General features: G+C 45.4%; 2 protein-coding genes across 3 annotated transcripts; one reads left to right on the top strand and one right to left on the bottom strand.

The window, feature by feature from the left end:
* Positions 1-1959: 1959 nt before the first annotated feature.
* Positions 1960-8243, bottom strand: LOC105456763 (protein lap1). Its single transcript, XM_011701048.1, has 9 exons — positions 8088-8243; positions 7723-7858; positions 7179-7468; positions 6086-6797; positions 5333-5523; positions 4486-4957; positions 3085-3953; positions 2659-2730; positions 1960-2559 (listed from the first exon to the last, which is right to left on the bottom strand). Exons 1-9 carry the CDS (start codon positions 8241-8243, stop codon positions 2383-2385), a joined length of 3075 nt encoding a protein of 1024 aa, XP_011699350.1. The 3' UTR covers positions 1960-2382.
* A 2645-nt stretch (positions 8244-10888) lies between these two features.
* LOC105456762 (RCC1 and BTB domain-containing protein 1-like) lies at positions 10889-15922 on the top strand. Of its 2 annotated transcripts, none has more exons than XM_011701047.1 (10): positions 10889-11147; positions 11235-11437; positions 12689-12862; positions 12956-13217; positions 13302-13429; positions 13518-13784; positions 14462-14586; positions 14694-14791; positions 14882-15012; positions 15120-15922. In XM_011701047.1, the coding sequence occupies exons 1-10, from the start codon at positions 11060-11062 to the stop codon at positions 15258-15260; spliced, it is 1617 nt and encodes a 538-aa protein (XP_011699349.1). In that variant the 5' UTR covers positions 10889-11059; the 3' UTR covers positions 15261-15922. The 2 variants fall into 2 exon arrangements, with proteins under 2 accessions (XP_011699349.1, XP_011699348.1); XM_011701046.1 differs by having other exon boundaries at positions 13506-13784.
* Positions 15923-22497: the final 6575 nt, after the last annotated feature.

Genomic DNA, 22497 nt, shown 5'->3' with positions numbered 1-22497 from the left:
ACATGTGTATGTAACACACGATTCATAAAATTTATAAACGTATATGCGTTCAACGTTAATCTACTCGTTAGGATCTAAATCAATCGAAATTTTTGTCCCTTGCCACTGCTGACATATTAATTAAGGAAACGAACGAGATATATTATTTTATATGATTAATCTTCAACGTGGTAACTGAAGGATTCGACTGTGTCCTCCGTTAACGCGTCGCGCGAGAGTGTTGCGCGCCAGTGTCGAAGGATTAATTAACGATCGAACAGCGGGTGTGCGTGTGTGTGTGTATGTGTGTGTGTATCTCTCGCGAGTATACCATGGGAGGAAATCTGAATAATAGAGGAATCGTAAATGCGAGAGAGAGAGGGAGAGAAAGAGAGAGAGAGATCCTTAGTGGATAATATATCGCGCTGCACAACTGTTGAACGTTCGAGGACTGACACTGACACGAGTATAAACATTATTATCGATATAAGTACGGCACATAGAAGAATATTTTCCTTTCTCTCCTACACCAGACAGGAGTGTGACGAGGATCCCACGGAGCGGGGCGCAATTATTATCAAATAACCCCGAATGCTCGACAACTCTGTGCAAACGGGCATGTTACATTACGAACTGTGGCTACGTCCCGACGAGAGGCGCGCGTAATCTCGGGTTCGTAATCGAGCATTCGGCTGAACGCCCGAGCTGTGTTCCACTTGTGTCCCGCAACAGTACGGGGCTCGCGCTCTCCGTCTTTCGTCTCCTTTCGGTAGACACTCCTCCGATCGAATTATAGAATTTATAGCTTTGCCATACGCAATAACAACTACTATAGTCAACAACTAATAAATCGATCGCTATAGGCGCGGTCGGATCACGTTGGAAATGATTCGATTTACAACGAAGTAGAACATCATATGTATCTTCTTCACGATGAGAATGCGCGCGGGTAATGCTCCGTGTAACATTTTTTCGACGAGCCTCGTCCACGAATCCCTCGAGAAATTCTGAGCCGACCGTCTCCAAATATCCGAACGAAGGCCTTCTCAATTTTTACAACAAAAAAAAATAAAATAAAATAAAATTAGCATATCAAGAATTAAAATATTATGTTTAATTAAATACATTTAATGAAATATATGTAAATAATTTTACACATATTTTATTAAAAATTAAAATTTCAATGTTTCGTATAAAAATATGTTTCTAAATATTTTTCTAATTTCAAATTATAATTTTCAATTTAAAATTTCATCGAGAGATCCACAAATTAAGAAAAAGGGTAAGATATTATTATTTATTCTTTAAAAATGATGGCTCGTTTCCGATCATAATTTAAAAACAAAGTATTTCAGCGTTTTGTGTTAAGAAAGAAATCGACTCAAAATGACGAATTCGAAGGCGAAGTTCGTGTCGTCGAAACACTCCGCGGCGATATCTCAATAACAAACCACCACGCGTGGGAACAATCGAGAGACTTATTTACACCCGCCCGGGATCCATGGGAGCCTCGTCTGGGCCCCCCCGTCTACAGATAAATTTGTTTATATATAATATATGTATATATTTATATATGCATAGTATATATATCTTTTTTTTCTCAATATGTTATGTATATGGATAATAAATAGTACTTTGTTTTCTGGCACATTGTCGGCACTCCCGTCGTAGGAGAACGCATATAATATATATATATATATATTTAGATATAGAATGTAAATCGACTAATCTAACAACATCATCGTCCACACACGTGCGCGCGCGCGTGCACGATGTGCGTGCCTCAGAATTAGAGAGCTTTCGGGAAAGACATTATTGTTCTAGTCGTAGTTACTCGTGGAGGAGCTACATAAGCGAGCGGGATTGGTCCGCTCGCTACAGACAGATTGTTTGAAAAATAACATACTTTTATATGTATTACTCTCGTAGGGGGGGGGGAGAGGAAGAGGGGGGAGGGGGAAGAGAATCACCTTATCGCGTGCGTTCGTAATCGCGAAACGTACGAATAACCTAGCTTTGTCTTACAATCTCATTCGACATAGATATATGTAGATGTACACACGGGGATGCGCGTCCCGTGTTCGTCCGTCCGCATCCGAGGGTCGTCGCGGGATCTTCACTCGACGGCGGCGTCGAGTGATTTCGGCGACGACGCTCGCCGCGGCGGGTTTCCTTTCCCCCGCGAACGCGACGCGTTTTTACGTTTATCGACTTGCGGATTTGATTAAAGAATATATTTAAATATATATGTATATGTGTATTATAGAGCTCTATATATATATAAAATGTATTCAGTCTGAAGTATGTAAAGCGATCGTAACGCGATCTAAAAGAATTAGAAAAAGTCTCCTTCCCCTTTGCCTTTTCCTTTTTCTTGGTTCCTCCGAAGTGACTTACGCGCGGTCATTGGTGGCGACTTATCATCATGGATACAACAGCACCGGTGGCACGCAGAACGGCGACGGCGTTATTGTGGTCCGACTTGGTGAAGTCGATGCCGTCCACCTCCAGGATCTTGTCGCCCGGCCGGAGGGTACCCTGGGCCGGCCCGTCGGGATTCACCTTCGTCACGATTATTCCCTGCGACACGAGAGGCCCATGTATTCCCAACGTATTACATCTTAACGCGCGCGCGCGCGCGAATGAAACTCAAGTGTAAATTACGCGAGTAACACGTACGGTCTCTGCGCCCGCTACCCCGCCGGCTATGCTGAAACCGAGACCTGGATTCTTCTTCACTTGAACAGGCAGCTGTAACGAGATATATATTAAAATTAGAACAATTATTAAAATAATTTATTATGATTTATTTTTAATTATAAAAATTATAATAATTTATAATTTATTTTTTCAAATTTAGAGGAATACAAAATTATAAAACTTATTTCCTTAGATTAAATATAATTTGGCAAAAGTAATCTTTAATCTTCGGTATCTAATTTTGTTAAATTTCCACTCTCTTCTATTTTTATTTCCTACATAAAATTTTATAACGTTCTTCTGTGCGCGCTATGTTAACTAAAAATTATTTATATAAAAATAACACTGCATTTCGGTATGTTGCATTTTCTATATTTTCTCGCAAGAATACCAGAGAGTACTCACCACATTCGCGTTTTTGTGAGGGCCGAACATCCACTTGAACTTCGGCTTCCTCTCCCAGCCCAGCGTCTCGTTCGACGCGGGACACGCATGCTCCTTGAAGTCCTCGGCGTTGAAGCTCGTGTCGCCCTGAGATTTGCCGTTCGTACTGTGGTTCGGTGTGTCTCGGCCCAGGCTGCTCTCGCTCTTGGCGACAGCGACGGCGGCGGGAGAAGCGACGCACGACGCGTCGACGACGCTCCTGCTCGTTTGAACGGGAGAAGCGACGTTCGTCGGCGCGTCGGCCGGCACGTTGGCGTTGTCGTGGCACGGACTGTCGTGCGCGGCGTTCCCGTTCGTCAGCTTCCTCGGTCGGTCGAGCGGCTTCGCCGACGCCGACAGCGGGCTGCGGTACTTCTTCCCGGTGATCGGCGACGTGGGTATGCCGGAGTACACGTTCAACGTTCTACCCGCGTCGTGCTCCTCCCTCGAGGGACTCCTGCTCGAGCTGGCGTCGTTACCGCCCGAGCCCTCCGCGTGTTTCGTCCTGAGAACGGGAATCTTGCTCGGCCGGAGGGCGCGGTCGTTCGGCTCGGGATCGGCGCCGGGATCCGGGATCGGTGTGCTCGAATCCTGGTCCGCGCCGCCGGTCCGTTCGAGAGAGCCGATCGTCCGCCCGTCATCCGTTATCGGCGACTTATCGTTCGAACTGGAGAGATTCGCCCGATCGCCCGACGACACGGACGCGGATTCCTCGGCTTTCGCCGATTCCGCCGCGCCCGCGTCGTAGGCGTTCTTCTGCCTCGTTACATCCGGTAGCGGTCCGGTCGAATTTAAGGACGAGTTGAAGGGTAACGAAGGTGGTGGGGCCAGATGTGCATCCGTTTCGATCGCTGAGAAGAGAGATAAAGAGATTCTGCGTTAGATTGTAACTCTTTCCTTTTTAAGTCTATCTAAAAGTAGGACACGTGCTCGCGCAGGCAGCAATTAAGAATAGAAATACGTGTAAGTAAGAGAAACATTTGCACAGAAAAATAAATATTCCCGCGAAGTGCTTCCATTTAATATCATTCGCGTAAAACCTTCCCTCGGACGATGAAGTATACAAATGTCTAACATTGTTATCTCTCCCACTCGTATGATTGTTTTATTACGTTTTCTTTTTCCTCTTTTAAATTTTCTCATCTCACGTCACATTATTTTGTTTATTATATCTTATTTTATTTTTTATATATTTTTCTTGTATTTTTTATTTTTCTTTACTTTTTCTCTTTACATTGTATGCTTTTAGAGGGGCATATTCTTGCTTTAGAACTTTAATAAATTCTTTGTCTATCAACGATTTTATGAATAAAATTTCCTTACAGAGAGATCGTATGATTTTTAATTTATTAATTTTAATAAATGATAATATAAATAACTTACAATTATTAAACTGTTGGAAGAGGGCGGCCTTCTTCGAGAACGCCGCCGCGATGTGGTACGGCGGCGGGGCCGGCGGTACGTCGCACTTGGACGCGACGGACACCCGCGTCTGGTCGCCGCACTTACCGTCCGTCATGTCGGCGGACATCGCCGTCCTGTAGGGCTCGATGAACTTCTCGGACTCCACTATCTTCGCCGTGTTCGCCTTGGAGTACTCGTCCGGTTTCCACGTGGAGTTGACGTAATCGGCGACCGTCGGTGTCTTCGCGACGTAATCGGACGTGGGATTGCGGATGTACTTGGCCTCCCGGATGTCCGGGCTCTTCTCCTTCGCCAGCACGGTCTTGTTCGCCTCGTCGGACGACTCCTCGGACACCGAGTGCTCCGCCGCTCCGGGCTCGGCCGGTCTGTTGCTCTTGCTGTAGTTCTTCGCCGTGTGACGATCGACAGAGGTTGCAGACAAAGGTGTGCTCTGCTCAAAAGAAACAATGCGTGTGGTGACAACGACAAAATTAATTCGCGCGATTCTCTCATCCGCGACTTGTTTATTTTATTTTATAGAAGTTCATTTTAATAATAAAAGATTTAATATAAAATCCTGTGTATTATATAATAAACTAAATTTAATCAATTCATCATTAGTTTTAATATTTTAAATTAAATTTAAAAAATTGATATAATAATATGCATAATAATATGAAGTTCAAAAATTCAATCTTTACCCAAGGAAATAATCACGTCATGTCATACGATAAATATATCGTACATCATAAATTCGTTTGTGGCTAACTTTAATCGTTCGGAGGCGAGGGAAGATAATTGCGCAGACGAGCGACGGGCGACTCACTCTTTGATCGTGAATGGACTGATGATGCAGATTACGAGCGTGCCTAGCGAGGTTGCGTAGCTCCTTGGGGTAAGGGGTCGGTGCTCGATGAAGTTGCCTGGGGACTTCGGAATCTACCTCAGCAGCGAAACATATCCTCTTGCCGTTTCCGATGATCGAACTCGAAATCGGTCCTGCGGTCTGCGCTATTTCTACAATCAGGATTATAAATGTCACCCACGCGAAGACACGATCAACGTAAAAAAGAAAGGGATATATATATACATATCGGTAAAATGCCGGTGAATGTGCGTGAATGTTTTTCAACTAAGGGGCTATATATTCGATGCCATTTTCTCAATATCTTACCATTTCATTCCTCGTCTTCCTGTCCCTCCTCTACTAGCGGCGTGAATAAATGTCGGATTTTATTGTTAATTAAAGATGCACATAAGCTAGATAAAGCGTGTCTCTTTTTGCAATTGTGCAAACTGAGGCAAGCAAGAGCTGCGATTTTCTATGTTAGTTTTGATTTATACAGATTTCTATGTTAGTTCTGACATTGTTAGATACGATATATAGAGATATACAAATAAAACTGCATGTTAAAGGAAAAGAAGTGCAAATATTATTCAGAGTCAGAAGAGTTACTGAAGATTTCCAAGCTAATTTTTGGTGAACGAGATAGATAAAGAGAGAGATATTAATCGAAAGGCCGTAAGTAAATCAAGCGGAAGCACGTCATGTCGAAACGCGGAAATAACAGATACTCACGCTCCAAGTCCTGCCGCGGTTTCTGTGGCAGCATAAAGCAGCTCAGCACCATCATGTCCTCCTCGCAATTGAACTCCTGCTGCAACGGCACCAACGGCTGGCTCTGATTGTCGCTCAGCCACAGCGCCTTCAGGTTACTGAGATTCAGCATGGAGACCGGGAGGAACTTGATGCAGTTGTTGACGAGATTGAGCACCCGCAGCGAGGACAGGTGGCCCAGCTCGGGCGGCACGCGCGACAGATTGTTCGAGCGCAACGAGAGCAGGGACAGCGACGTGCAGCTGCCGATCTCGGCGGGCAGCGCGCGCAGATAATTATTGTCCGCGTTGAGACAGTGCAGCTTGCGTAGCAAGCCGATCGAAGACGGCAAGTACTCGAGGAAGTTCTTAGTGATTATAAGCTCCTCTAAGCTCGACATCTGGCCGATGTCGTTCGGCAGTGCGTTCAATTGATTGTCGTCGATCTTGAGGGTGACGATCGTGCGCAGGTAGCACAGCGTGTCGGGCAGCTCGTACATCTCGTTCGAGGACAGATTCATGATCGCGATGTCACGCCAGCCGCGTATCTCCATCGGGAGCGCGTGTATCGCGTTCATCGTGCAGTCGAAGTGGTTCAGGCGGTAGAGCTGCTCGACGTTCGCCGGGACACGCCTGATGTCGTTGCCGTCGATCCACAGCTCCGTGAGATTGATGAGATCTCCAACAACTTCAGGCTAAAAAAAAAACAACGATATAAATACATGTAACAAATACGTATAACTCTATATATATTAAAATTGAAATCAAAATCCCACTGAAGTCCAAGTAAAATTGGATAGATTCGACATACAATTGCTCCATTGATTTTCCTTCTATTTTTGACAGAGAAAACTTTAGTTTTAATATTTTAAAGATATCTCATTTCTTGTATGCACAAAATATATCAAAATTAAGCATAAGAAAAGAAAATTAAATCAGAAATATCCTTGAGTTTAAAATGATCGGATTTATAAGGAAAATTTCAAGTCATAAAGCTGCCACAAATGTTCTTACTGTGAAAAATAAATAGGTTTAAAAAAAAAACGGTGGCTTTGTAGCAAAAGTCGCGCTCTTACCAGCTCCGTGAAATCATTGTTGCCGATATCGAGCCTCTGCAAGTTCACCAGGCGGCTCATACTCTTAGGCAACGTCATCATGTTGTTCTCCCGCAGCTCGAGCGTCCTCAAGGCTGACAGTCGTCCGAAGTTGGCCGGCAGGTACTCTATGTACGCGTCGTTTATGTAGAGCTCGCGCAAGCCGACGATATGTGTTATAGCGTCCGGGAAACGCTCGAAGGGATTGACGCTGATATCTATCGAGCGAAGACTTTTGCACTCCTTTATGCTGTCTGGTAACTCCTTTATACCTGCAATAACGAGCACAGTCAAATAACTGTCCAAAGAAATCGATCAGCAAAAGTGTACATTCTTGTAGAATTCTTTTAGAAATGTATCTTTAAACTCAAGGATATTTCTGATTTAATTTACTTTTCTTGTGCTTAATTTTGGTATATTTTGTGCATATAAGAAATCAGATATCTTTAAAATATTAAAATTAAAGTTTTCTCTGCCAGAACACGTAACAATTTCAAAAATTCAAAATGCTCGCTTCAAAACTTACTGTTCTTGCTGAGATCTAAGTATTCCAGGTTGATCAGCGACGCTATGGCGGGTGGTAATGTAGTAATTTCATTATCGCTAAGTGACAGTACTCTCAATTCGTGGCACTGAAATAGCGGTCTGGGAAGATCTCTTATCTGAGAAAGAAAATGAAACAAAATAAGAGACATAGTTGTTTCTACCGATATATATTAATTTTGATCTTGATTCCATCTTTTCTCAATCTTTTCCCAATTCTTAGAACTAGAAAAGGATAAAAAGTAACCCAAGATTAAAGATTAATTTATGTTAGTAGAAGCAGGTGCAGATAATTGTCGTAATTGCACAATACAATTGACAGGAGATTCACTCAGAGAGGACACTCACTCTATTGGCGTCGAGATACAACTTTTCCAACGTTCTTTCGTAAATGAACACATCGGGTGGTACATCGTAGAGATTACAGTGATTCAGCTGCAGCTCGCAGATGTCTTCTTCCTGGGCTCTCAGACACGCGGCGCACTGCCACCAGGAGCTACCCATTTCATGTGCGTACGACTAGAAACACATGGCACAATCACATATTAATTATAATTCTAATAATATTGTATATCTTGGCGACTACAATAATAAGTTACGTCGGTTAACTTGTAAAGTTTGGTTCAATTTTTAGTATGTTATTATGTGCACAAATCATGTATAATACTTTAATCAAAATCCAACACAGAAATTCGAGAGAGAACTTAATTCAAATTTAAATTCAACATTCCACATAGTATATCTCCCTATCTTCGTGGAGAGTCAACTTGTGTCAGATAAACTTCTTTGTTTACTTTGTGAGCATTAAATATCTCTGAGTCCTACACTTCTCTCAATCTCACTGTCTTCGTCATTACTCGTAACAAGTTATTTTGTTATGTATTTAATATATTACATTAAATATTAATATATTATTTAATTATAATTTGATATTCAGATTAGTATTGCAGTAATAATTTAACCAATCTGAATATCATATATTACAATTAAATAACAGTTTATATCTTTAATCATATACGACATTGCAATTTATGCACATTTAATTACAATTCGCAGCAAATAAACTGCACGACACTCGAGCTCGATCGAGAGGCCTACTCGCCCCGTCGGAGGGGGAGGGGGAACGCTCTTGCCCCGCCGTGGGAGCCACCAGGAAGCACCGTTATACCTGCGGTGGTCTCAGGAACGATCCGGCCGCGATCCACCGTGGGACAGATCCCACCGCGCGCGAGAGCAGCGTCGCCGCCACCACCGCCGACGACGATGATGATGATGATGATGATGACGACGATCCGCGGGGGCGCCGAGCCGCCGCCGCGATCTCCGGTCGCCGTTCGCCGTATCACCGCGTCGCGCCGCCGCGACGCCGCGGGCTGCGGCCGTGGATGGTCGCGTCGCCCGCGGGTATCGGCATCGCAAACGGCGCAAACGGTGGTGGTGGTGGTGGTGGTGATGGCCTGGCCCGACCTGGGCGCGCTGCGCGTGCGAGACCCTGCCGGACTGGCGCCGCGTACGAGTGACCCTGCCGGCGCGTGGAACGTCAAGAGATGATCCGTCGGCGCTTCGCCGCCGCCGCCGCCGCCGCTGTGGTCGTCGTCGTCCTCCTCCTCCTTCCCCTCGTCCTCGTCACCGCTGCCGCTGCCGTCACCAACGTCGTCGTCACCGCCGCCGCCGCCGCCGCCGCCGTCGTCGTCTTCGTCGTCCTCGTCAACGCCGTCGATCTTCTCACGCGCATATCTCACTCCCTCCTCATTGTACGACGTGCGGCGCCGTGCACGCCGATCGCGGGGATCCGTGTCTCCCGACTCGCGGACGCCGACGCTGGGACAACGATTCGTCTCGCACCCGCGCCCCTCCCGCGAATCCCCGACTCCGAACACCCCGAGAATCTATCCGCAGGAGAGCGGATCCAGTGCTGCGCGAGATAACGCTCCAATGATCGCCCGTCGAGGGCGTCCGGTCGAGGCCAGTCTCTCTACGCTACGAAGGACGAAGGGACCGGAGGGGGAGAGGGGCCGAAGAAACACTGACGTATGCTGTACACACACTGACAATGGGGAGCAAAAATGAGCATGGAAGTACTTCGGTGTAGGATGGGTGCAAACGAGCGCGCCATCCATGGGTCGGTCCAGGTTGGTCACCAATGACGACCGCACTCGTCTGTACCTATCTACACCGAAGTACAAGCCTACATGGGCTGCGTTCGGTTTGACGCTTACTGCTTACAGCGCTTAAAAGCATCATTTGTCCTTGTTTGACATTTGATAAACAACAAGGATGAAATGATGTTGCGAGCGCCGCGAAACCGAACGCAGCCAGCAGAGAGAAGCATTATAATTTAATTTTAATTCCCTTTCAATTCTATTGTCGTACGAACAATTCGATTCTCGGAAGGCAATTTTATTTTAAATTTTGGTAACATAAATATAACAATTTTGGGAAAAAGCAATTTTAAACTTTAGCAAAATAAACAGTAATGACTATACAATTAGTATGAACAATAAATTAATTCCCTTCTAAAGTTTACAGTTTTCACTGGAGCTTTTGTCGCGCATAAAATCCGTTGAATTTTGGAAATTTTCCAAAATCCTCAACTTATAGAAAATTCTTATACATCATGCTGTTTATTAAATTAATATACGGCTCTTAAAATTTTTAAAGGATGAAATCACTTATCTCTTCAAAAATATTAAATTTAAAATAGATCAATAGAATTCTATTGATCTATTTCCTTTTATTACCAAATACTAAATAACTCTTTTACTTTTTGTTATTTAAAATACATATTTTAAATAATGTTATTTTAAATACGATCGACCTCTGCAGATGATCTGATTACATATATGGAAATTAATTTGTGAGATGGTCAAAATTTAGATAATTAACTCATAATATAATTAACTTTGTGATTTAGCCTGATGTTTTTTATGTATGTATGTACGTATATTTCGATGAGTCGATAATGTTTGATTTTGAAAATTGAATTTTTTATAAAAATTGTCATTTATTTATGACTGATTATCTTGGTGGTAATACAAATTAATGCTTTTACCAACAATCCATCAGCGCGCCGCGATATCAATCGTCGGTAATTACAGTGCATAATGTGCGCTACTGTCTCTCTCTCTCTCTCTCTCTGCCTCTCCTCTCCCTCTTTCCAACTGAAATGGTCACTCTAGCAAGTCTAGCAGCCATCAGCAGTGATGTCAAAAACAACAGCGGACGCCCATTGACATAAGAGTCATAAGAGACATCGCGGTCCGCATGAAACAGCTGTGAAGAGATCCCCCGAGGAAACGAGGTATTCGCGAAGAGGCGACATGTGCACCTCGGACCTACGTAGCTGGCCCATCTTCAGTTTACTGGAGCCGGAGTTCGTCTCGCAGATTCACATGGTCGTGGTATACGGTATGTAATTCGTTCTCTCGCCTCTCACGCACGCATTCCGCCCCAGCGAATCAGTCGGTTAACCTAATCGTAGTCTCGCGAGAACAGGTAACCTGGGTAACGAGGCCCTGATCGTGACGAGGGACAAGATGGTGTACGCCCTGGGCAACAACATCGCCGGTTGTCTGGGGACTGGCGACGCGCACAGCACGCTGTACCCGAAGAAGGTGGAGGCCCTCTGCGAGAAGGATATCAAGACGTTCGCCTACGGCAGCGGACCCCACGTTCTGGTGCTCACGAAGGAGGGAGAGGTACGCCGGGAAGGATTGTAAACCGAGGGGTAAACCGCCGAGGGCATTGCGGTGTACAGTTTCGAGGCATTGCCAGGCATTACTACTGGCATTATTACGTTTTATTTTTAAACAATTGACAACTGCTTTATGTCACACACATATTTACACTTAATAAAGTGTGAATATTAAGTAAATTACACTAAATAGTAAAGATTGCTCTCACGATGTTGTGGGGCATTAATTGGTCAGAAATTAGGCATTACCTCGAGCATTGCTAGGCATTGGTGTATGTACATAATCTTGGTTAGCGGTTTACCCCTCGAGTTGTATGTACGTACCCAGACAGCACAGAGTCTAAAATCTGGACATGAGATGTCCAAGCGTCGGTCCACAATAAAGATTTTAAGCCTCACAGCCTCACATCGTAAGATATTGACCAAGTAATCAATCGATTAGTCTCCTCATATTTGACTACGGGCGATTGGTGTATTTCTTACTGCTTAAAATCTTCACTGTGGACCAACACTAACACAAAGGCTTGAAAACATCTTTTAGATGCCTCTCGCAGATGTCTTTAAGACATTTTATTATTCGTCGTATAGTTTGATTTTGAACTTTGTGTTGTCTGGATACATTTTGGAGCACAAGTGAACTTTTAATTGGTGGTCTAACACCTCGTCTCTCTCAAGAAATATACACTCTCTGGCCGAAAGTTTGGAAGCACTTTTGAAACGTTCTTAGCATTATTTATTCAAATATCCAGAACACGTATTTTTTAACGATGATTCCTTATTCTAATAATTATTGCCTAAACATTGACATTTTTAGCATTATTTACTCAAATATCCAGAACACATATTTTTTATGTAACAATAATTTCTTAAATTCAGTAATTATTAAATCAAAGTATACTTTATATTTTTATCTGTATTTTATACAATTGTGCGTTAGTTTATCTGTATTAATGTTTCCAAATTTTAGGCCTGGAATGTATATAATTCCGATTCGCTCATTTTAAAATACAAACATAATTCTCATTAAATGCGAATTTGTGAAGCTTAAGTTTCCTCGCAAATAGCCAAAGATACAACAGTTAATTGCTTATATCTTGTACAAGAAGACATTTGGGTCTCTTTGTTGTTATCTATCGATGTATCCAGCAATTCTGAAGAATTGCCAGAGATTTTATGAAATGAAATCACCAAAAATCAACGCGAGGCGTTTTGCGAGACGTCAGAAACCCAATGACAGAGCAGTGTCATTCGACAGGTGTACTCCTGGGGCCACAATGGCTACTGCGAACTGGGGAACGGGACGTGTAATCAGGGTCTCACGCCTACTCTAGTCAACATGCCCACCATGAACGGCGGTCTGGGCATGAAGCGCATCGTGGACATCGCGTGCGGGAGTCACCATTCCGTCGCTCTGACCGAGGACGGCGAGGTGAGCGAAGCATCGCGGTAAACGACGACGATCCATCTTCTCGAGTGTCATCTTTCCGTCGTTACGAACTAAACGGATTCCGGTTCGATCTAGGTGTACGCCTGGGGACAGAACAATTGCGGGCAAGTGGGCAGCAGCATCAGCACGAATCAGGGCGCGCCCAGGCAAGTGAACTCCAACCTGGCTGGGAAGAAGGTCGTCTACATCTCCTGCGGTCAGACCTCCACCATGGCGGTCGTCGAGAACGGCGAGGTGTACGGCTGGGGCTACAACGGCGTCGGCCAGCTGGGGATAGGCAATTACGTGAACCAAATGACGCCGTGCCGAGTGGGCTCGCTGATCGGCACTGTGATAGGTAATTCGCCGTCTCAATAAAAAAGAAGTCTCGGCGGAGGAAGGTGGAAGCGGGATCTCTAAAGCGTGTCGCGTGTGTTTCCAGTCAAGGTCGCCTGCGGATACGCGCACACGCTGGCGCTCACGGACGAGGGGAAGCTGTACGTCTGGGGCGGGAACAGTTACGGCCAGTTGGGGATCGGCAACAAGACGAACGCCTGCAATCCAGTCATGGTAAACAGTCAGTCGTTTAGCGTCTTCGTAAAAAAATATTAAAAAAAAAACCTAAGGATCATTTCATGATCGATAGTTGGACCACCAGGTCAGCCACGAGATGGGAAGGGTGTCCGACATCGCCGCTCTGCACTACAATCACATAAGCATCGCCGTCGGCGAGGGTGGACGCGTCTACATGTGGGGACATTGTCGCGGTCAGAGCATCACGACCCCGACCGCCACTCCGTTCTCGAACGTGCACGACGCGCTCGCCTGCTACGGCTCGCCGAGCGTTATGCACAAGCCGCTGATCCTGCACGCGAACGAGGAGTCGGGCATATTGGAGTGCCTGGAGACCGCATTCGACGATCCCGTATGTCTTTTTTGTCCCCGTATCTGTTTATTTCACGTGCACTTTCTCGCTTTCTTTTTTTTTTTAATGTGTGCACAATGAAATGAATATCAATACCGTGAGACGGGAAGAAAGTGTAACTGAAACAAATATCTCTTAATTGTGCACACAGAATTATTGTCAATTATAATATTTCCATTTATTGTACAGTGGTTAGGATTTATTTTTTATTAAATCCTACTTTAACTTTAATTAGTAGCTTGAGTTCTTTTCAAAGAAATTATGTCTTGTTCTTTGTGCCCGTATCTGTTTATTTCGCGTTTCTCGCATTTTTTTAAATGCGCATTGAAATGAATATCAATGCCGTGAGGCGGGAAGAAAGTGTAACTGAAACAAATATCTTTAATTATGCACACATACATAGTTATTGTCAATTATATTTCCACTTATTGTACAGTGGTTAAAATTTATTTTTTATTGAATCCTATTTTACTTTAATTACTAGTTTGAGTTCTTTTAAAAGAAATTTCAAAGTAACTTATTTCTAGATGGAAAAAATATATATATTGAAGCCGAGCACTTTGGTTGATAAAGCTACGTAATACAGCTTCTCGATTTTAGTTAACAATGCAACAAATGTTTTATGTATCGAGTTAAAATTATACGCATTTGTCTCTAACGTTTTTCCCTCCTTTCAGACGACGAGCGATCTCACGATACAGGTGGAGGGCCAGTGTATTCACGTGCACAAGGCTATTTTGAAGATCCGCTGTCCGTACTTCAAGACCATGTTTCAGCACAATTGGGCGGAAAACAACAAGAAGTAATTATTTAGCAAGATTTTCTTTTTTTTTCTAAGAATCGCTGTCATTTACGCTAAAGAATTTCTCAAGTTTTGTTTATTTCATCGACGTTTTTCTGTCCCGACAGTGTCATCGAGCACGATCAATTTTCCTACGTCGTCTACAAAGCCTTCCTGAAGTACTTGTACACCGACGTGATCGATTTGCCCGTGGAGAAGGCGTTAGGTGAGTCGAGTAGGCCGGCGAAGCGGCTATTCAAGCCTTTACTCGGCCCGAGTACTCTCCCGCGAACTGAAGCAACGTCTCTCGTTACAGAGCTTCTGGATCTGGCTAACGCTTATTGCGAGAGCAACCTCAAGAAGCACTGCATTCGGATGATAAAGCAAGGAATTACCGTATCGAACGTCGCCTATTTGTACAGCATCGCGATCGAGTACAGCGCGGAGGTAATCCAGCTGTTAATGTTCAGTAATATTTCGTCGATTGCCATATCCGTTTGTCTACCTGCGCGTGTAATATTGAATTTGCGGTTGGTAACTTTTTTTTTTTTTAGGAGCTGGAAGAATTCTGCTTTAAGTTCGCCTTGAATCACATGACGGCTGTGACGCAGACGGAAAATTTCGCCAAGCTGGACGAGAATACGGTAAAAACTTTTATAATTAAGGCGGGCAAGGCCGGCGTTTTTAGGACGTAATTTCGTCTGTTTGCCTCAAGGACAGCGCGCCTCGACGGGCATGGACGGAAGTCGCCCGGTCTGTCTGTTGCTGCACGAATAACGCGTTTTACAATCGTGTGTTCTGATGAAAAATATTCCGCGACAACTTTCGTTTCCTCAACTTTGCATTTCGCGTGTTGTAAGTGATATAAAATAGACGCGGCCCCGCGTCCGACCGTTGCGAACAAAAGTAGTCTCGCGGGCGCGCGCACGCGCATCGCCGGATCATCCGCGTGCGGGAGATGCCCTCGGTTGATCCCCTCGGAGAGGGGATCTTGTGTGATCTTGCGAACGGTACCTGAGAGATTATCCTAGAAAATTCGCGTAACGCGAAAGGAAAGGAAAAAAAACAACAGCGCGCCACTCGCTGAAGAGGAATCAATCTCGCGTCCGCTGTGCCGGTTATCGGCGTAACCGGATTTATTACGCGTCAAAAAGTCTGTCGAACGATTGCGAAAGATTTTATCGTTCCGTTTCCTTCTTATTCATTTTTTTCTGTGATATAGCGTGATATATCGGGGCGTGACTACATACCGCGATCACGCCGGCTTCTCTCGCCGATTCTGTTTGCCAGCTGAACTTTGTAAAATATAGATATGTATGTACAGTATGTACGTAATAAAATTTTGTAACGCAGTCAACGTGCCTGTGCCTGTGTTGCTGTCACGCCGTCGTTTACCCTTTACTCCTCGCCGTTCTTGTTAGATAAATCTTGAAAAGCTCGTGTCACACTACACATTGGAGATTAGAAAATTCAAGATTTAAAATCAGAATTCTCTGACTGGTCGAATTCTAATCTCCAATTCACACGTCCTCAATCTTCAATGCGTAGGATGATACGTACGTACTTTTATGATGCTCTTAACAACGAGTGAAATAAAAGAGAGTCGGTGTGTAGGATAGTCCGGTTGAGGGAGACCTCGCACGGTCGTTCGTACATCATTTTATTACGATATCTTCAATATATACAAGCGATAGATTTTGTCGTTCGTATAATACGTACGTATCTACTGATTAATAATCACCATATGATGTTTAATATACATACATATATATATACCTTGAAACGGGAACGGTCAATGTTCCGCGACACGGAGATATAAACTCCGATAAATCTGTACACGTGTATTAACTTCACCCTCTCTCTGTCTCTCTCTCTCTCTCTCTTGCTCTCTCACTTTCTCTCTCTTTCTCACGTGCTCTCTCTCTTTCTCTCTCGCCCTTCGATTCCGAGTCGCCGAACGCCGTTGTGATCGTTCATATTCCAATCTCGCATATAGAAGTATACAAGATATACATATACGGAGTGTCTATCTTACAGCGGCCACCGCAAAACGGGCGCTCTGTATATATACGTGCGTCTTTATCTTTATTTTAAATGTATTTATATATATATATTATGTATAAGTAATTAATTAAATGTTAAATTAGGTGATGATCGGTCGTACGCCGCGACCGCGAGAACTCTCTCCCGTCGCAACCAGCGCGTGCAACGAGCGAGCGAGCGAGCGAGCGAGCGAGCGAGCCAGCCGTTTTCCGCGTCTCGCGATAACGGATTTTTTTTTTTTTTTTTTGACGATGTCGAATAAGGGATCGTAATATCGTTAACGGTAATTAATGACATCACCGTCTTTTCACCGTGCGTCGAAACGCGGTGTCTGGTTCCAATAGAAGCTAACCCGATTGTCGGCGACAGTGACGAATAAGTGACAGATTACGTTTTGTAAACGTAAAGTCGTCGCGTATTTTTTTCTTTTATTAGCGGGTCCACGTGGCGTCTCACCGCCGAGAGACTAATCGTCGGCGATAGTGGATAAATCAGTGACCAAGCGTTAGGAAATTGTGTAATAAGACAGATGAATTGTTCGCGCGCGCGCGCGCGTGTCTCTCCTTAGCGATTAGAGCGCGAAGATTTATTACTTTGGATTTTATTATTATTTGTCCGCGAGAGAATTCGCGAGCGAGAGATTCTCGCGAATGTTAAAATAGGAAGGTACCGGGCGATTATTGCACGCGGTGGTTGCACGTCGCCGATCCGTTCTCCGCGGCGCTCCGACCCGCGGAGGCCCACAGGTCTCCCTCTCGTCGAGAGGTCCGCCCGGCGCCTCCGGAGCCCGCGGCAGGGAGCCGCCGCGTCGAAGCACCGCCGCGACCGGGCCACCGACAGCCCCGGACGGACCACTCGTCCGTCCGGTCCACTAGAGTTTCGTCAGTAGTAATCGTTCTTCGTCTCTCTGTTTTTTTTTTTCTTTGTATTTAATTAGAGCGTATTTAGGCCTGCGGGCTACTTTTCCCCGGCGACGCGCTGCGAATCCCGTCGGCGACAAAAGCGAGACTTCCCTTCTCCCCTCTCTGCGACCCCGATTCGTCCCTTGATCTGTCCCTTGAAGATACAGAGAAAAGAGAGAGAAAGAGAAAAAAAAGAATGATTTTCTAATATTTGCGAGCCCTTTATCGAAAGCTCGATAAATCATCCTTGAGGAACCAATCCTACGCTTGAGAACTGACTGCACGAGGGATCCTCCTTGCGCCTCCCGTTTACTCGACGAGTTAATTTTCTTCTCACGTTTTTTTTCCCCCACCGTCGTTTTTCTTCTGTAGAAAGTTTGGATTGTCCACGTCTCTCTCCCTCGCCCCCTTTCGTCCCTCCTCTACCCCGACGACGTTCGGTCTCATTCCCTCGCCTCGACGAGAGATCATTGTTATTCCTGCGGAAATTTGCATCGGAAAAGCGACGGATCCCTTTACCCGGGGAAGAGAAGAACCCGGCTCCTCCTCGCGACAGCTGATTTACCAAACGCGCTTATCTAAACGGATCGGCCCCCGACGACGCCAACCGGGGAGCGTAGCTCCTCGAGATAACCGCTATTTCCCCGAGACTTTGGAAGCTTCTCCGCACCGCCCCTTCGTCGTTTCCTTCTTTCTTTGTAAGTCCGCCGATAGATTACCTGTCGTTCATCCCCCTTTTCCCTCCCCTCCCCCGCGCTCCCTTGCCTATCCGGGCGAAAGGGAGAAGACACTCGCTCTCGCGCGCGCTTTCGTCGACGGGGGCATCGACGGGAAGTTCGGAAACTGTAGAAACTGTAGAAATTGCGAGAGTGTAACTTTACGGAAAGTGTCGCACGCTCTCCTCCTCTTCGCTGCCCTCCCCGGGGGAAATATATACGTTCGGGGAAACATATATCCACGGCGGTATTTGTGCGGAAAATATATATATATGTATAATATGTATGTGAGAGATGCGGAGAATATTATGGCACACATGTAATTACAAGCGGGGAAATTTTCGCGTACGAATTTCGAATAGAGATAAAATAAATCGGATAAACGCGGGAGGCTGCGCGCGCGTGGATTATACGTATATATGTACATGTATATATATATATATTTTTTATATTTTGCCGAGATAAAATGATATCGGGAAAACGATCGGCAGCGGAAAACGCCCGAAAATGCAATTGAAATATTTTTCATCGTGCCGTATCGCGGTGCGTGTATGCACGCGTAACGGCGCGCGAAAACGCGCGAGCGCACACGCGCGCATATATATATATATATATATATATGCGACACCGACGCGTCATCCGCGTGCGAACGATTAGAACTTTAAATCCGCCGATATCACCGCATTTCGCAGTGCGAGCGATTTACACGCGAAAAAATATATATAATGCGAGAGAGTCCTCCCCCCCCCGTCCCGCTCTCGTTTGCATTTTTGTCTCGTGGATATATTCGAATAAATTTCGTCATGCTCCGCGATCGGTTTTCTGTCCGATTGGCGACGGGATAACTCGCGAATTGATTTATTAATTATCCGAATTAATTTCGCGGAGATACGGATAAATCTCCCCCCCTCCCCCCCGATCCTTCGGATTTATTAGATTCCGACGATCCCGGTTTGTCTGCGGCGGAAGGGAGGGAGGGAGCGAGATTTGAGTGATCCGATAATAATTATTTCCGACAATTCGGATATTGAATTATCCGGGGGGTATTTATGGCTTTTACGCGACGATATGCGACGCGGGACGGGATTTTCGCGGATGGGGAGAACCCGCTACTAGTGGTAAATACGAATCGATTTTTGAGTATATTGCGCGCTTCGCAATTATTATACCTTTATACCCCGTCGAATCTCCCGCACAATCCCGCGAGCGCGAATTAAGAATCTCGCCGACTCTCTCGGATCGAATTTGATTCTCCAGATGTCGGATCCAGGTAATCCGGATTATTCGGGCTTGAGTAATAATAAAGTATTTTTACAGTAATTATATAGTGATATATATTAAGAGAATTAGCTCTTAATTTATATTAAATTTATTTAATTTATATTCAGATATTCGCAGCCTTAACGACGATATCGGGATGTAAAATTTCGGAGATATTGTCGCGAAGACCGATGAGGAGATCGATTTCGAGATTTTTTTTTATTCTCTCCGTTCACGCGTGACAATTGTATTACTTTTTTTTATTAGTCTTTAAAATATGCATAATTTGAAAAATACATAATTTATATGCTCTATGTATCGTTTTTATCTTTTACACGTCGAAATCTTGCCGAATCGTCCTAATATCGAGAGTTCGAGTATTAAAATTCGCTACTTACTTGTTTCAATAAGTTAATTTACTTCCTAATCTTCTGAAGTGCAAAAAAATCTGAATTGATTTTAAATCACGTTATCTCTCGTCGAAATGTGTGTGTGTGTGTGTGTTCTCCTGATAACTTTTGCGATTTTTCCCACGAGTACGATGCGCAGGGTATTCCAAGTCGTCTCACCTCTTATCTGCAATTGACGTGGAGAAAGTAAGGGTAATTTAAAGATACAAACGCAGATATTTTAAAGTGCAATTCAGAATGAAGTAACGCGATAATTGCAACATATACGTGTATCATTCCTTTCTTCGAAAAACTTCGAAATCGATCGTTTGATTTCACTTGCAATTCTCGCCATTATCCCTAGCACCGTTTCTTTTATTTAGCGCGCCACTACTTACTCGCGAACGTTATAATTACCGTTATTATTATTCCTTATTAATTTTACAATTATCTATTACAATTATCATTATATTATTATTATTATTATTATCGTTATCGTTAATACCGTCTCATTACGTAATTTCCTTTGCCGTTCATTATCGACTCGTCGTTACTTAACTCGTTTTGCTCCGCCGTTTTGCTACGCCTCATTCTTAATGTATATTTATTTTTAGCGCGATATCATCTCCTTCCGCGTTTTAACGACGCGCCCGCTTCTCCGTTTTTTTTTTCCTTCCTTTCGCCGTGCAAGAACCATGAGTGAAAACGCCGTCTAATGAATTAACGAGTAATTTCGCGCTGAGAAAAACCCCTCCCCTCCCGCCTCTCCTTCCCACCCTTCGACCATTCGTTTTGTTTTACGCTTTAAATCGCGCACACGGGGGCGCAATCGAGGCAAATCAACCCGCGTCTCTTCTTTTTCCTTTTCTCTCTCTCTCTCTCTCTCTCCATTTTTCTTTTTGTTATTCTTTATCGTTATTCCCTCTCTCTTTCTCTCTCTCTTTCGCGAATTTTCGATCGATCTCCCGACGATCCCCAGGATTCGAGTCGAAGCTCGAGTTTGTCGTGGACGACGCGCGTCGCCGGTGCTCATCGTCGCGCGTGGGATTATAATCGTTTAGAGTCCTTTGTACAGACTTCTGATAAATCGTTCTATAACTTTTTTTTTTTTCGTTTTTTTTTCCTCTTTTTGCCATTTGCCTTATGTGATAACGCTGTTTTTTTTTTTCTTATCTCTTACTGCGAAAACTATAGCGAGTATAACTCTCTCCTCTCTTTCTCTCCCACTCTCTCTCACCCGCTCAATCTCTCTTATTCTCTCTCTCTCCCACTCTTTCTCTCCCTCTCTCTCACTCTCTTTCTCTCTCTCCCTTTCTCTCTTTTTTACATATCTACTTACGTTGTAACGGTGCTTGTGTTGTACAGCTAAAGAGTTAGCTAGACGTGTGGGCCCGACGGGCCCCGGGAGAGGGGGTGGAATCGTCGGACCTCCCCCTCGGAACCCTACCCCCCGTGCGTCCCATCCCTTCGTCGGGACACGCGCGGCAGGCAGGATGTCAGCCCCGCGGCAAGTCCCCTCCCCCCTCTCTCTCTCTCTCTCTCTCTCTCTCTCTCTCAGGACCTTCGAGGCCGGCCGTGGCGAGCGCCGACGATCCAAGGACGATTCCCCTGGACTGGAGCAGCGCGACGCGGGCGGCGCGGCGCGACGCACAGAGCGCGCGAGAAATAATTTATACAAAACCCCTGGCATGTGTGTCCCCTCCGGTGGCGCTCTAAACCCCCGACACATTCGGGTCACTCTCCCTCTCTCTTTCTCTCGAGTCCGATGAAACCTCGCACCAGCCGTCCGCGCGTAAAAGGATTGAACCGTGAATTATTTCGCGCTTCTTTCGAAATTAATCGCGAGCTTTTAGAGCGCCGGGACACAACTCACCTTCTCGACGTTTTATTTCAGAGCGATCTCCTCCCCTTGCATCTTCCCTCTTTTCTTTTCCCTTCTTTTTTTTTTGGCCCGCGCACGAACCCGCGGTTCACGCACCGAAAGAGGCTGGAGGAAGGGATCGATCGGATCGATCGCGGGAGGATTCGAAGGCCGATACCCGCAAGGTGGATCCGCGGGACGGGAGAGGGTGGCGGAGGGGGGGGAGGGGTAGACGCTGGTATTCCGGCACGTCGGTCTCTCCGCCGGCGAAAGCGGAAATAAAAATCAATAGAGCAGCCGGAGCCAGCCCTCCTGGAAATATTCCAGCTGACGCGCGTTATTCGGCCACGGGGTTGCCGCGGGTTTTTCTCTTCAAGGAGGGGGGCGAGCGAGAGGACCGCGAGGAGAATAGAGATTCGTCGCGCGCGAGTTCGGCGAACGCGGCGCGGAAGGAGAGAGAAAGGGTCTCCTGCGGTGGCAAGATACACGTCGCTTTCGATACGATCGATCGATTCCGCCGCGATTTTTCGCGGCGGGGCGCGGGGAAGTGCGCTGCGTCTCGGGAAGAGGTAACGTACAACGCGTCGTCCTTTCCTTTCCCTCCTCTCTCGTGCGCGCGCTCGCGCGCGCGCGCGCGCGCGAGGGAAGAGATCGACGTAAAAGCTGACGTAAAAACGAGCATTCATTTCGGTTCTCTCGTGCGAGGGATTTACTCGCGCGCGCGAGAGACGGTTTTACGCGGACGGTCGGAGAGTAGCTCG

Source organism: Wasmannia auropunctata, unplaced genomic scaffold (genome assembly GCF_000956235.1).
Source record: "Wasmannia auropunctata unplaced genomic scaffold, wasmannia.A_1.0 LD335556.1, whole genome shotgun sequence".
NCBI classification, from domain to species: Eukaryota; Metazoa; Arthropoda; class Insecta; order Hymenoptera; family Formicidae; genus Wasmannia; species Wasmannia auropunctata.
This window is presented reverse-complemented; position numbering and strand designations above follow the sequence as displayed.